This window comes from Anoplopoma fimbria, chromosome 4 (genome assembly GCF_027596085.1).
Source record: "Anoplopoma fimbria isolate UVic2021 breed Golden Eagle Sablefish chromosome 4, Afim_UVic_2022, whole genome shotgun sequence".
Taxonomy (NCBI): domain Eukaryota; kingdom Metazoa; phylum Chordata; class Actinopteri; order Perciformes; family Anoplopomatidae; genus Anoplopoma; species Anoplopoma fimbria.
Window position 1 is genome coordinate 5,503,754 of NC_072452.1, and position 14,799 is coordinate 5,518,552.

General features: G+C 41.9%; 1 protein-coding gene across 1 annotated transcript; it reads left to right on the forward strand.

Annotated features, from left to right (window-relative positions):
• Positions 1-352: 352 nt before the first annotated feature.
• rab33a (RAB33A, member RAS oncogene family) lies at positions 353-8,135 on the forward strand. The gene is made up of 4 exons (XM_054598073.1): positions 353-733; positions 5,398-5,538; positions 7,748-7,828; positions 7,911-8,135. The coding sequence occupies exons 1-4, from the start codon at positions 353-355 to the stop codon at positions 8,133-8,135; spliced, it is 828 nt and encodes a 275-aa protein (XP_054454048.1).
• The last annotated feature ends 6,664 nt before the right edge of the window (positions 8,136-14,799 follow it).

The window sequence follows — 14,799 nt, forward strand, 5'->3', positions numbered from 1 at the left end:
ATTTCTATGGGTGGTTTATTGTTCTGAAGAGCAGATTTTTTTTCCTATCTTATATTCTATTTCTATTTTCTGTGAAATAAATCTAATAATAATTCAATATCTTTTCATGATGGATTTATGGAATTCTAAAACTTATTCTAACATAAACCATGATTTCCATCTTTTCCGATGCTTCTCCCTTTAAGGCCACACTCTGCTGAAGGAGAGCATCGTTGGTGTTGTTACATCTCTGGTCTCCTCCTTCCTCCCTCCCTCCTCCTTTCCCCTCCCTTCACTCATCCATCCATCCGTCCACCCCTCTCCCTGCTCTCCGCACACGCACACCGATTTGCGCATCGCGTCCTCCGGCACGATGACCAACGATTCCCCGGAGGAGACCCGAGCTCCGGGCGGCGGAGGAGGAGGAGGTGGAGGAGGAGGAGGTGGAAAAGGAAACACACGGAGGAACCGGGCGGACGACAATGTCACCATCCTGACGTCCTCCATGGACCTGCACAGAGCCAGCCGGAGCCGGGCCAGCAGCAGCAACGATGCCGCCCCGAGCATCACCTCCTCCCTGGAGCTCAGCATCCAGACGCGGATCTTTAAGATCATCGTCATCGGGGACTCCAACGTGGGGAAGACCTGCCTCACCTTCCGCTTCACCGGCGGCAGCTTCCCCGACAAGACCGAGGCCACCATCGGCGTGGATTTCCGGGAGAAGGCGGTGGAGATCGAGGGGGAGACTATCAAGGTAAAAAGCAACAGAGGGGCTGGATGTAGATGAGTGGTGTTTCCTCCCTCCTCTTCCTCCTCCTCCTCCTCCTCCTCCTCCTCTTTTCTTTTTGTCCATCAGCTGCCAGTGGATCACACAAGGTCTATTCTTTCATTTGTATCCAAAACAAACACACTTCTATTTATGGGATATTTTTTTTCCAATCAAACATTTAGATTTGTACACGTTGGAGAAATGTAACACATTTAGAAAACGTGTCTTTGTAGGCCAGGAGAAGAAAAAGCAACAATGGATGTTGTTTGTTTGGCCCAAGGCGAAGCTATGTGAGGGTTACATGTTTTATGCACAATATCAATCTCTATTTAGTCATCTGTTGCTCGGAAAATAATGAAATGAATTAAAAACCTTCAGATGTGCTGCTTCAGATAGTGGTGCCCCCTGAAAACAGCCCAGATTAGCTGCTTGTCTTTGTGTTCTATGAAGCTAAACTGAATAGCTCTAGGTGATAGACAACAAAAGCAACTTAGAGACGTCCACTCGGACTCAGGGAGAATGTGATTTACATATATATTTTTTTACTATTTTCAGTCATGTTTTGGACATAACAGTCAAGTAATCGAGAAGATTTAGCTGCTAAATGAAGAATGAAAATAATTGATAGTTGCAGCAAGTTGTTCCATGTACCTTTTAGTGCACGTGTTCAGATTGCATCCCTAATTCATCATTCAAAGTAACTATGGTAAATCAATTTCCTCTTTTGTATCTTTAAAGTGAAGTACAACCAGTAGCATTATAAATATAGGCCATAGTACTGTACTGGTATCCTGGTAATGCTGAATTGAAATGTTGTGATTTCTAACACCCTCAGCGATGCTTACTGGCAGACGTAAATAAATCTGTTAAAGTGCAACAGTACGATAACAGGCTTGTTGGAGTATCATGACAAATTCAATTCAATTCAGTTTATTTTGTATAGCCCAGAATCACAAATTACAAATTTGCCTCAGAGGGCTTTACAATCTGTGCACATGCGACATCCTCTGTCCTTCCCTCACATCGGCACAGGAAAAACTCCCCTAAAAAACCCCTTTAACAGGGAGAAAAAAGGAAGAAACCTATGGGAGAACGACAGAGGAGGGATCCTTCTCCCAGGATGGACAGAATGCAATAGATGTCATGTGTACAGAATGAACAGCATAACAGAGATACAACACATTCAATGTATATGACATAAATGATTCATATAATAAGACTACTTATAATAACAGCAGCAATTATTACAGTAGAATTATAATTATGAAAATAGGGATAGTAATGTGATTAATAATAATAATGGAAGTAGCAGTGGGTGTCAGTCGGCTCACAGCAGGAGGCACGACTACGGTCCAGGTACCACAACGATTCATGGAAACCTGCAGAGCGAGAAAGCAAAAGGGCTTCAGGGTGGAAGTAAAGCTAAAATGCTTAATGGTACAGGTAATAGTAATAGTAATGTGACTAGTAATAATAAGATTAGTCAAGATTTTCGTTCTTATATGTTTGGTCACATGACTCATATGGATGACCCGCTACTACATAATAGGCTCGTTATTGATATATCTTACTCTGTTGTGTCATACAGGCCCACACACCTTCCCCCTCCTCACTTGGCTGGTGAGTGTGTGTGTGTGTGTGTGTGTGTGTGTGTGTGCGTGCGTGCGTGCGTGCGTGCGTGCGTGCGTGCGTGCGTGTGTGTGTTCTCCCCTCCCCCCTTTCAGTCTCAGTAGAAACAGTGTCTGCAACCTCCAGATGCCCCCTGAATGCTGACTCACAAACACTACACTTATTAGGTCAGCGTGTCCGAATCATTGAAATTCACTTCAAAATGCATTGTGAGAAGATGTTAATGTCTTTTCATATGTAAATGTTTATTTTATTTTATTGATTTGTGTCAACACTAACGGTTGCATTGTGAGAAATGAAGGTTGACATGCAGGCAGGTGTTTCAGCTCCAGCAGGCTCCAGGATCACTCATTGCAATAGCTGAGACATGAAGCTAAAAATCTCTTGCTTTTATGTGTGTGATCCAGATGGTGATTTCATGGCCTTTACAGTGGACTCCTCCATTTTACATTTTTGGAGTAAAAACTTAACTGCTACACTGGCGCAGAAGGGCTTTTAAAAAAGGTTAAGAACCACCTTGATGGCAGCACCAGTCAAAATTGAACTCACATTTTACTTAGAATAGAATGGATATTGAACTAGAAAGGTGCGCTCAGTCAAGTGGAGATCTCTGCCAGGTTTGTCTGCAGCGACCGCTGTTGTAATGTGTGATTAAACAAATACAACCCACAATTGGCTAACCCCCCGTCAAGACACCAATGGGCTGTAAGGTGCCCTAATACACACTTAATTCAAACAAGCAGTGATGTATGCAGGCAATCAGCTTGAAGAAACTCAATAAGCTGTCTGCCCATGAGTTTCGGGGTAGTTCCATTAGGAATTAGCGGCAAGCCAAACACATCTTACACAACAGTACAAGTGAGCCAACTAACAACCGGTGGACGCAACCAATAATAATAAATAAATACACAAAAACAAGCAACAATGTCTGCAGGCAATCGGCATGAAGTCGTCGTACATCACCCTTCATACAATCTTGCCAAAAATGTTTTTTAACTAACCAAGCAGTCTACCTGCGCTTAACAGCGGTGGAGTTGCAGCAAGGTACAGCAAAGTGTGTACTCGTAGTTCTGTTAACTGTCAGACACACCATCCAAAACAATAAAAAGAAGCAGCAGAGTGGCGGCCGAGAGATACGCAGAAGTGTGAGTACTGGTAGTTCCGTTAGCTGCAGAGTGAGGGATGGGTGGTCAGAGATGCACTGGGTTATCACCAGTGGCCCTTACCGGCCCGTGGCAGGTTAAGAGTAGTTAGTGAGGAGTCAGCAGGCAGTCAATTGCAATATATAAAACAGGAAATAAAAGGTGTTTTGAGAAAGTGTGAGTCACTGCAACTACAAGAGGTCCTTGAGCTTGCAGCCATAAGCTATTTTGGGCACCCAAAATATCATGCAGTTTGCTGCAGCAGACAACAATATGCAGTTGACAGAGACAGAGTTGCACACTCACTCACTCACTCACTCACTCACTCACTCACTCACTCACTCACTCACTCACTCACTCACTCACTCACTCACACACACACTCACTCACTCACTCACTCACTCACTCACTCACTCACTCACAGACGTTCACACGGAAGCACCCACACGCACCACAGATCACATGATCTTCCTGGTAGAGAGGATAAATTCATCTGTATACAGTTCTGGCTTGGGGACACTTTTTCCTCTCCGGTCCTCTGGCAGGTGAATAAAAGTAGCACAGATTGGCAAAGACTAATGTTATTAGCTTCAGAGGACTAAAAATAGAAGAGCAGAGCGCTAAGTATAGAATACAGAGTAAGGTGTCAAAGATTTGACAATGATTTTGTCTAAATTTGACTTAATTTTTCTTAATCTGCCACTTCTTACTAAGCATTTATGCTGGTTTTGAAAGGCACTCTTTCAGGTTGTTACTAAGCCCAAAGTATAAATAAGAGAGTATTGATTTCAACCGTTTGTTAAAAAGATATTTACACTGACGAGAGGTATATAAAGTCTATAGGAAGCCTTACTATCAGATCTATTCTGTGCATTGTGCTGTCAAACGATGGGGCTGGCAGTGTTCAACAAAGCACAAGCTTTGATGTTATGAGCTGAACTGAATGCAGCATTCAACATCTGATGCTAAATAGCCGGGTTTGTCCTTTCAAATGGTAAGAACAGAAAACGGTCCTTTTTCCCTGCAGGCCTGGGCTGAGTGTTGGAAGATGTCCATGTTGATATACAAAGTGCTACTGATTACACAGAGACATTCAGCCATCTGACAATTCAACCACAATATATAGCACGGCACATGTGAGCTAGCATGAGCCATAAATCATTTTAACTCTCTCTGCGCTCTGGCATTGTTGCATTTGTATTTTTAGGTGAAATCAATATCAGTTCTTCTCATGTGCAGAGAAAGCTCACTTCCTCTTGGTCTCTCTGGTTGAATCTGAACCATCAAATGCTGCAATTAGTAAATAACATGGCTGTAGAGTAGCTCCACATGCTGCGCAAGTGTACACTACAACAGGTGGAGGCAAATGGCAGTGTATTTAGCCAGATGAATAGGCTCATGAGTCATTGTAGGATCTGACTCACAAGTTAATTAAACCATGAAGTAGATTGCGAAATGGTGGTGAAAGAAAGGCAGTAAGAAATGTGACATTGTTACTGAGTAACAATCCAAACATTTGATAAACCCGACAAGTCAGCCTTTACACATAGTGCCAATGGTTCCAAAGGTGGTGTTTTATGTTGGCTTTAAACCAAATAGGACGTTTGTCTCTACATTTGATTTTGGCGTTAATCAAAGGCCTTTGTAAATGCCAATCATGCTGTTAAGCTTATAAGCTTAGACAACTCATTGTATCCAGATCTTCATTTGTAGTTGTAAAGCTTTGTATTGTAAGGTTGTGTGTCTGGATTCTGTCACTCTGAATGCTTTGATGTGACATGTTTATGGCTCGGCTGGGTATTCTGAACACACACTGAAAAACATTTCACTTGTCCTCAGTCACGTAAAAACACAGTCTGGTCTGGTCTATCTCCACAGGTGCAGGTTTGGGACACGGCGGGCCAGGAGCGCTTTCGTAAATCCATGGTGGAACACTACTACCGCAATGTCCACGCGGTGGTTTTTGTGTATGACGTCACCAAGATGACTTCCTTCCGCAACCTACAGACGTGGATAGAGGTTGGTAACTGGCCCGATACGTTGCGAAATAACCAGATAGGCTTTGTCAGGTGTTGAAATGGTTGAAGGAGCACAACCCTATTCTTTCACTGGTGCTGACCAGCATCATCAGCATCTCTGCAGCTTCCAGTGCTCCAACTGGTTCGTCCCCCAAGACTGTTTATTAGCTGTGGGTTGACACTGTGATGTTTCCATCACAAAGCCTGGTTTAAGTCTCTGTGCAAGCCAACAAAGAAGTGCACCGTGGCTTCCCTTCGAAAATGAATTATTCAGAGAGATTTGCGTAGTCGACTTTCCAGTGTCTGCCAAAGTACTATAATATTATAGATCCAGGACAAACTGACAGAAGGGCGGGACTCAGAGAAAGAGTCACAATCACAAATCCGTCAGTTACTTCAGCACCACGGACAGGGCCATAGGATTATCGATACACAGCAGAGTTAAGCTACTGATATCTCAGAGCCATGGTCAGGTCCTTAGATTCTAACTCACACAAACCCTCAGTCAGATAAAGGATCAATGAGTGAGGCAGACTAGACTCTCATATTCGGACCCTGCACTCTCTCTGCTGCTCACAGGTTCACAAGAGAAAGGCTTGCCTACTGCATACTTGTAGTAGCAAGTAGCTGAATTAGGGGATGGTGGAAGCAGTATTAGTAGCAACAAAGTCAGTATTATGCATAGTGACAGGAGGAGTGGTTGTAGAGAAAGTAATAGCAGCGGCAGAAGTAGCTTCATTTATCTTTTTCCTGGCAGACATTCTGAGAAGAAAAGCACAGGTGTAATTAATAATACAAAGTTTGGCCACCATTTATACCCTGGTGTTGTGCATGAGGCTAACTTTGACTTGCTGTGACACTCGAATATAAGTGAGTCATTGTTTATGTTACTCGTCAAATGTGGTTTTCTTGCTATGAAAAGTCAAATTTATGAGAAAATAGTCTATAGTAGTGATGGTAGGACTACTTGCAAAATGAGTGGTTGTGGTAACATTAGCAGTAGTAGTGGTAGGGCTAGTATTAGTGTCAGTATCAGTGTTATGGTTAGTAGAATATTAGTTGTAAAAAAAAAACAGAATTTGAACAATTGAGATCTAAGACATGATTAGTTTGAAATCATTTGAACGTAACAAAAAAATAATTACTTTGTAAACGTGATCGCCCATTTTGTATGTTACCAGCAGAATAAATAACAGCTAACAGTTGTTATCACTAGCATTCATCCACCCCAACTGCCTCCCAGTAAGGACTTCCTCTTTTGCTCCCGTCATAATCACTACGGCCATTAGAGGTTTCAGTGATCAACCATGTAAATAGATGATAGCTGCCTTCTGGACATTAGTCTGTGTAGTAGACCCCTCTTAACTCAGATCTATGAGGCTAAAAACATTCAAAGCGGGTGATTACATGTGGTTCTGTTAGCCTCCGCTTGAATCAAAAGCTAACCAGTGACTGAAGATTTGTTGTTATGGTAACGCTACAGTGAGGCAGTTCCCTTTAAAAGACCACAAACTGATTTTTTCTGTATTCAAGACTTTTCCATCCACAATGCTAACACTACATACTACCTCTCAGATGTTTAGTGCCACAATTGTGCGTTCAGCACGGCGAGCTGGTTTCCTCTGTTTTGACTCAACAAAGAGAAGAGAAATAGCTGGATTCGCTGTGGGCAACTGGGCCTGCAGTATCTGCGTGACAGAGCAGATCACAAACACACACCACTGAGGTTAAGATAATTACGAACGGATATTTATTTTCCTGTGTGTCCCCAACATAGTTTTATTTTTCAATAGAAAGTGACACATGCAGGGTCTATTAGTTGCAGGGGAAGTGGTACTAGCTGTTGTAGAAGTCACTTGGAGACCTTCAAGCTTTATTTTAGCACTAGACCTGTAGCAGACATAAACACACTGTGCAGGCTTTATAGCTCCTTTTCAATTGGCTGAAATTGATTCTAAAGTGTGAGTAAACCTACTGAATTTTTATTTATATTGAGCTGTGGGGATGGTCGCTAAGCAGCCATTTCGGCATCGGCAGTTCTACTCGCCAAGTGGGACATATTGTGGTCAGAAATTCCTAGTAATTACAGCTAAGAGGCTGACGGTACCGTTTGTTTTTTCCAATTAGCGGCTCATATTTATAGTCGCATAACACACGAACTTGGCCCCAGTTCATAAAAGTTTCTAAAGCTATAATCTGCTGTGTTCCAGGAGTGTAACGGCCATCGGGTCTCAGCATCAGTACCTCGAGTCCTGGTGGGGAACAAGTGTGACCTCGTGGAACATATACAGGTGAGAGCGCGCTCAACACAACACTACCATCCGATGATTGATTGAGTTAGGGTTTGACGACCAAACGTCTTTGCTCTCCCAGGTGCCCTCCAACATGGCGCTGAAGTTCGCCGACTCCCACAACATGCTGCTGTTCGAGACGTCGGCCAAGGACCCGAAGGAGAGTCAGAACGTGGACTCCATCTTCATGGCGCTGGCCTGCCGCCTCAAGGCCCAGAAGTCCCTGCTCTACAGAGATGTGGAGAGGGAGGACGGGAGGGTGCGGCTCACGCAAGAGACTGAAACAAAGAGCAGTTGTCCTTGTTGAAGGGGGGAAAAAAGGAGGAGTGGGAGGCATAATGGAAGGGTGGGGGAGAGAGAAGAGTAACTGTACATGTCAAGGAGGAGATGATGGGAGAGAGAGAGAGTCTTTTAAATTCAACTTTTTCCGGTTTAGGAGGAGGAGCTTCGCGGAGTTGAGGCTGATACTAACACCAACGTGTTTCGAGGAAGAGGGAGGATAGGGTGGGATGGGTAACGCTCGAGAATCTTGAGGATGAAAACAGGAGCGAAGAAAGACAGAAAAGGGATTTATTAACAATTCATAAATGAGACGATGTTGCCTTTTAGACTACAGCGTAGTGTAGGAATTTTTCCATTTATTCAAACACGGACAGAAACTGAGTAAACATCCTTCTGCACATGCAAACACAACACAACAGATGAGTCATTTGGGGGATCTAGAACAAACTGTTGTCTCCTAAACCGGCCCTAGTTTTGTGTTTTATGACAAGCCATTACTAACAGCAACATTCCGAGGTGACACATCACTACACAGTCTATTTTTTTTTTGCTGCCTTATCCTTTTTGAATTTCATCCAACAGTTTCCTACTGCCTTAAAAAGCTGCCTCGGTCAGGCAAAAGTAGCAGAGTGGTTTTAAAGAGTTTTAATCGCTCAAGACGATCTTGGTTCATACGGCCAGCCGAACACTCTCACAGCGGAAATATCAACTATTTCAGAAGAGGAATGTCTCTTTTTTTTTTTTTGGTCTCTGAATCTTACCTAATATCTTTCTGGGTCAATGCTTTACAAGCAGGCAAGTCAACTTAAAATCACTGTGAGATCACAAAAGGGGGGGGGGACACTTGTTGGACAAAGACCTTGGCAGCAAGGTTTTTTGTGACAACGGAGCGTCTAGAGGTTGTCAGGCAGCATGTCCCATATTGATTTAGAGGCTGTAGGATCCTCTTACCCTCATGCAGGAGAAATGCATCCTCCTTCAAAGTGAGGGCATCAATGCAAGGCTCTTTTTTCCTTTTTTAAAATCATCTAATACTGATATAGACATACCCCCTCTACGCTTATCCACCTTACCTTTTAAGAACACCGTTTTCTGTACTGAACATGTTTCAAAGTAAAGGCCCCTCTGTCTGTTTTTAACATTAGTATCACTGCCTCCAGTCTCAGAGGGGAGACGGGGAACATGATAGAGAACTGGGACCCCGGTATATATTCATACTGCTACACATCCTGATCCCGGCAGTACGGTGTGAGTGTAAAGGGAATGGTGATCCTGGCTGCATGAAAACGCCGTAGAAAGCCATATTTATTATTTACTGTACACATAAGATGCAGAGTGATTTACACTGCGATGGCTACCAGCTGGGTCCAGAATGGAAGAAAACACTGTGCATAACGGAGCTACGAGGCCTTTGTAATAAGGCATCAATCCGCTTACCCTACTAAAGCAGTCACTATACCCAACCCTACTTTAACACTGTAGCCTACTTTTGAGCTACGCTATAAATATATCTGGATGCCATATGTATAACATTCAGATCGGTGAGCATTTCAGACCCTTCCAAGCTGACAGTCTGATGACCTAATTGATCCGTCCAAGTGAAATCCACACAGCTACTGTCTGAGCTGTGTCAGGTTTTTATTCAGGAATTCTTCAAGTATGTTTGAATTAAATGGCATTACTGTAAACAATAGCAGGAAACGCTGTGACATGAAAACCCAGAGTCGTAGGTTCAACAAAAGCCGGGCAAAAAGAACACACAAACACTAGGATGACTTCTGTTTTCTAAGCTGTTTATTCTGTTTTAGTGATTTCTGGGGTGGTTGGATCACATCCCAGCACCTAGTTGTATATCTGTAGCTATGTTTACCATTAGGTTAGCATCACCCGGCTCATTTAATCGCTGTAATACACGTGAAAAGACTGTACTGACCTGAAATGGGTAAAAAGACATGTGCCTGCTTCATAAACGTAGCAGACCTGAATAATAAAACATTTGACTTGGTTTGGAATGATTAAAAAAAAAAAGAGGAAGGTATGATAAAGTAAGCCTTGTTAATAGCATTTCTCATTACAGTTATGTATTTCAAATATTACATTAAGCTCTCTCTGTTTTCTTTCTCACACATTTGAAATCATGTGTATTTTATCCAGGTCTAATCGTTGAGAACACAAATGTACTGTATGTTTGCTTCTTTTTACTATGTTTTTATTTTATATTTTTATATTTTGGTGCTTTTTGCAGTTGATTTGCGTCTTTTCTTTTTATAACCCATGTTTGCTTTTTTTTTTATTAATCTGCAACAAATCACAATGTTCAAACTAAAAAAAGGGTTTATGTATTTGACATTAAAGGAGCAATATATGACATTCAGAGCATTAATATAGCTACAAGACCCCGGCTCAGGTCTCGCCATGTTGTGAAAGCTGTTTGAGAGGCAATCAAAATGCTGATAACAGTGTAGGTGGGTGAGTCCTTGTGAGATCAGGGCACAATCCCTCGATGAGTTGTTCAGGGTCTGTCGATCAACAGAAAATTAATCTACAATTGTTTTGATAATTGATTGTTTAACTGATCTTGTGGCAAAAATGCCTAAAACTTCCTCTTGTTCCAGCTTGTTAAATGTTAATATTTGATGTTTTCATGTCTTTTATGACCCAGTAAACTGAAAATTTTACATCTCTGTCGGTCCAGTCCAGTGTCATGGCAGGTCGTTAAATAATCACGAAATGCAATCTATTGGTCTCTTGTACATGGACACAATTTATTTTTTCCAATGGAAAGTAAATTAGGATCCTTTTTTGTGGTGAAGACACAAATGAAATGCATCGACGTGACTGAGCAATAGTCAGAGCAAGTGACGTATTCTTTAATATCCAAAAAGACCACTTATGGTTGGAGGGAAGGGAAGTGGATGTTTCCAACAAACACAGGACCTTAAATCACGAGACCGGTGTTTGTCACCGCGTTGTGGTTTTATGGTTGTGGTTTAATGGTTGTGGTTTTATGGTTGTGGTTTTGTTGGCTAAACTTAACCTTCTTGACAGTTTTCCTAAACCAAATTATGTGGTTTTGTTGCCTTAACCTACCTGAATATAGTTATTTCAAGCCCAACCTGCGTTGTTTTTCTTTTAAACACAAAAAATACAGACAATTCGTGTCCCTGAACATGAAACCCATAGCTTGCATTTCGTGACATTTATGTTTTTTTAAAAGGATATTCACAATTTTTCACATTTCATACACCAAACCTTTAAGCGATTATTTGAAAAAAGTAATTGGCAGATTAAACAATACTAAACATGATTGTTGCAGTCATACAGGGTACAACACATCAGCAGGGGTTCCCTCACTCAGGGAACATTGGTTATATACATTCATGTAACTATTATATGCATAATCTGAAGGTAACGCATATAATAGTGCAGGTGCAGGTTTGCTTGTTATCTATATCTATTTTTAGCATTCAGTTAAACTACCAGCCTGCAGCTGTCCTGTCATTTATTGCAATATCATTTCAACACACCAAATTAAAAGATAATTATGTAATATTAACAAATGTATGTAAGGATGTTCCCTTTGCCCAAAGGAGGAGCTCTATGGTGTCACATTAAATTCAATGCGCAAACGAACAAAATTCATTAATTTGAGATATCATTCTGAAATGATCAACATAAGATAAGATAAGATAAGATAATCCTTTATTAGTCCCGCAGCGGGGAAATTTCCAGGCTTACAGCAGCATAGAGTAAAGTACACACAAGAGACATAGTAAAAGAAAGACAAGATAAAAATTTAAAAATTAAATAAAAAAGTATTATAAATAAGCAATAAGAAACAGTAGAAAAACAACAATAGCTGAAATATTATATTTACAGACAGAAAAACTATTTTAACTATTATTGCACAGTGTATTGTATTGTCATGTTTTTATTGTCATGTGTCATGTGGTCTGCTGGGAGCAGAGCTGGTTGTGTAGTCTGACAGCAGCAGGAAGGAAGGACCTGCGGTACCTCTCCTTCACACACCGGGGGTGAAGCAGCCGGTGGCTGAAGGAGCTGCACGGAGCTGCCAGGGTGTCCTGCATGGGGAGGGAGGTGTTGTTCATCAGGGATGACAGCTTGGCCATCATCCTCATGTCTCCCACCACCTCCACCGTATCCAGTGGACACCCCAGCACACTGCTGGCCTTCTTAACCAGTTTGTTTAGTCTCTTCTTGTCGGCTGTCGAGATGCTGCTGCTCCAGCAGACCACTGCATAAAAAACGGCTGATTCCACCACAGAGTCAAAGAAGGTCTTCAGGAGTGCTCCCTGCACTCCAAAGGACCTCAGTCTCCTCAGCAGATAGAGTCTGCTCTGACCCTTTTTATGAAGTGCATTTGTGTGATTAGTCCAGGCCAGTTTATTGTGAACAATAAACCGTACGTTTCCCATGATGATGGAGGGGAGGACGGGTTTAAAACGTCTCGTCCTGGCTCGACGTTCTGCCCCAGCACGGCATCCCCGTCTCCTCCTCCTCAGTTCACGGGGAACCTCGGGTCTCTCCTCCGGCAGCAGCAGCGCCGTGTCCCAGAGCGCTAACAGCTGACCCCTGGTGACCCCTGCTGTAAACAAAGGGGGCCATGGCTGCGGGCTGAAACTCTGGACAACAGTGCAAAAACAGTGCAAAAAACTGCAGGTAGACCACGTGAAACTCTACGTGTCTCGCTGCCATAGTGCACAAATGTTTACAAAAATTAAATAAGTAAAAGAAAGTAACAGAAAGTAACAAAAAAAAAGCTCACAGGTGAGCAGGAGCTGCTGTAAGAGGCAGCCACTCGCGCGGCGCCATCAGCCAACATGAATCCCAACATAAAAAATGCATCATATACAAAAACGCCAACTGGTAGCTAGAGACAAAAGAAGTTGAAATCAAGTGGGGTCTAAATAATATATTAGGTTTAACGTCTAGTGCCTATTTGAAAAGGGAGTTGGGTTTAGTGCCAATAGACCACCTGTAGCAGCACAGGTCAAAACTCCATCGGCTAAACTTTATTTTATTGCCATTTTTATGGACAACACCATCTATTTAACACAGGGTTAATGTGGATACATTAATATTTAGGCTCCATCGAGCTTAATGCGACACCATTGAAACTGGAGGTCAGTCAGAACAGAACAGGGGCCCTTGGATTCCTGCACCTTCATCCTCTTAATGCAGTGCACACCACCAAGTCAGTACTCTGAAAACATTGGGATTAAAAGTCAAAATACCAAGTTCATCCTTTAACAAAAGCCTTAAGAGCGTTGTCACTTTCATTTTATGATGTCATAATTGAATGATTACTAAGATGGAAATGTGTTTCAGCTGTGAGTTTGTTATTGTTTTGGACCGTTTTGTCTTCTATCACATGTTTCATATGTAACATTGTCGTTGTTACAATCTCACAAAAGGGACTTCTGATAAAACTGCCGAAGAAGCTTCCCTTGACTCAGATCCTCGTTCTTTCAGTTCAACCATTATACGCTCAACTTCTTTTTCAGTCAGCTTTCGGGATGATGTGCCCCCTAAGCATTAACATGGTGAAGTTTTCAGTAACATATCTGTTTTGGCCATGAGTCCTGACTGAGGTATTTATTGTTAGAGCCCGTTTCCTTCCCACACAGGAACTTCAGAATCATGTCTGTTTTTTCCGTTTTCTTTCTCCCCGTCCTGTATCTTATTTCACCCTTCATTTGTCACCCAATTTCTATTGTCTTTCATTCTATTTCTGCCATGATCTCTTAATAGTTTATCCCAATGTCATGCTATGCCTGTCTCATATCTCACTTTCTATATTTCACCAATCGCCTAATACTTTCCTTCTTTTTTGCCTCAGTATATCAAGCTCTTTGCATTGGTCTGTCCATCCATCTCCATCTTTTTCTCTCTATGTCTCCAAACATTTGGCTTGTGGCTGTTCCATGCCTTTGGCTGGAAAATGAAATTCTTAAAGCAGATCATGTGTCCATTAATAGGTCTAGCAGATGAGTGCTGTTGAATGTTGAGAGTGTGAGGAGATCATAGAGGTAAAACCTTTCATTTAATTATCGTCTTTGTGCTGACTCTGGTTTCACATAGAACTCAATTGAAACAAATTGCCTATGTAATACGTAAATAATGCGCCATGATATCTTAAAGAATACGGTTAGACATTCAAATGTAGGGGTTTTGTGGCATGTTTTAAATTAAGTTATGCTGAGCTCTTCCAAAAAAGGCCATTTGTATGGGGGGGGAAACATTTCTTGGGAGTGAATGATGGGGTAGGAACATCTGAGCAGAGACCGTCGTCCGCCAAAGTAAATGAAGTTGAATTTAAAAAAAAGTATTGAATCAAATAAAGCAGAAGCAAGTGGGGGGAATTAGCACTGATAACCGTTCATCTTATGGACAGATCCCATTGGTGGAGGGCTTGGGTACCACTTGTTGTTTGGTGGAGGAACCAAAGGTCATGACAAGAGAACCCATTATCAGTCAAGTAAAGAAAAAAACATTATTTGCCCAATTATGCTTTTATTTTGGTGAGTACATGTTGTGAAAAGAAGTAAGGACGAATAAGTTAGATATAAGACATACAGTACCAGTCAAAAGTTTGGACACACCTTCTCATTCAATGGTTTGTCTTTATTTTTATTTTTTTCTACATTGTAGATTAATATTGAAGACAT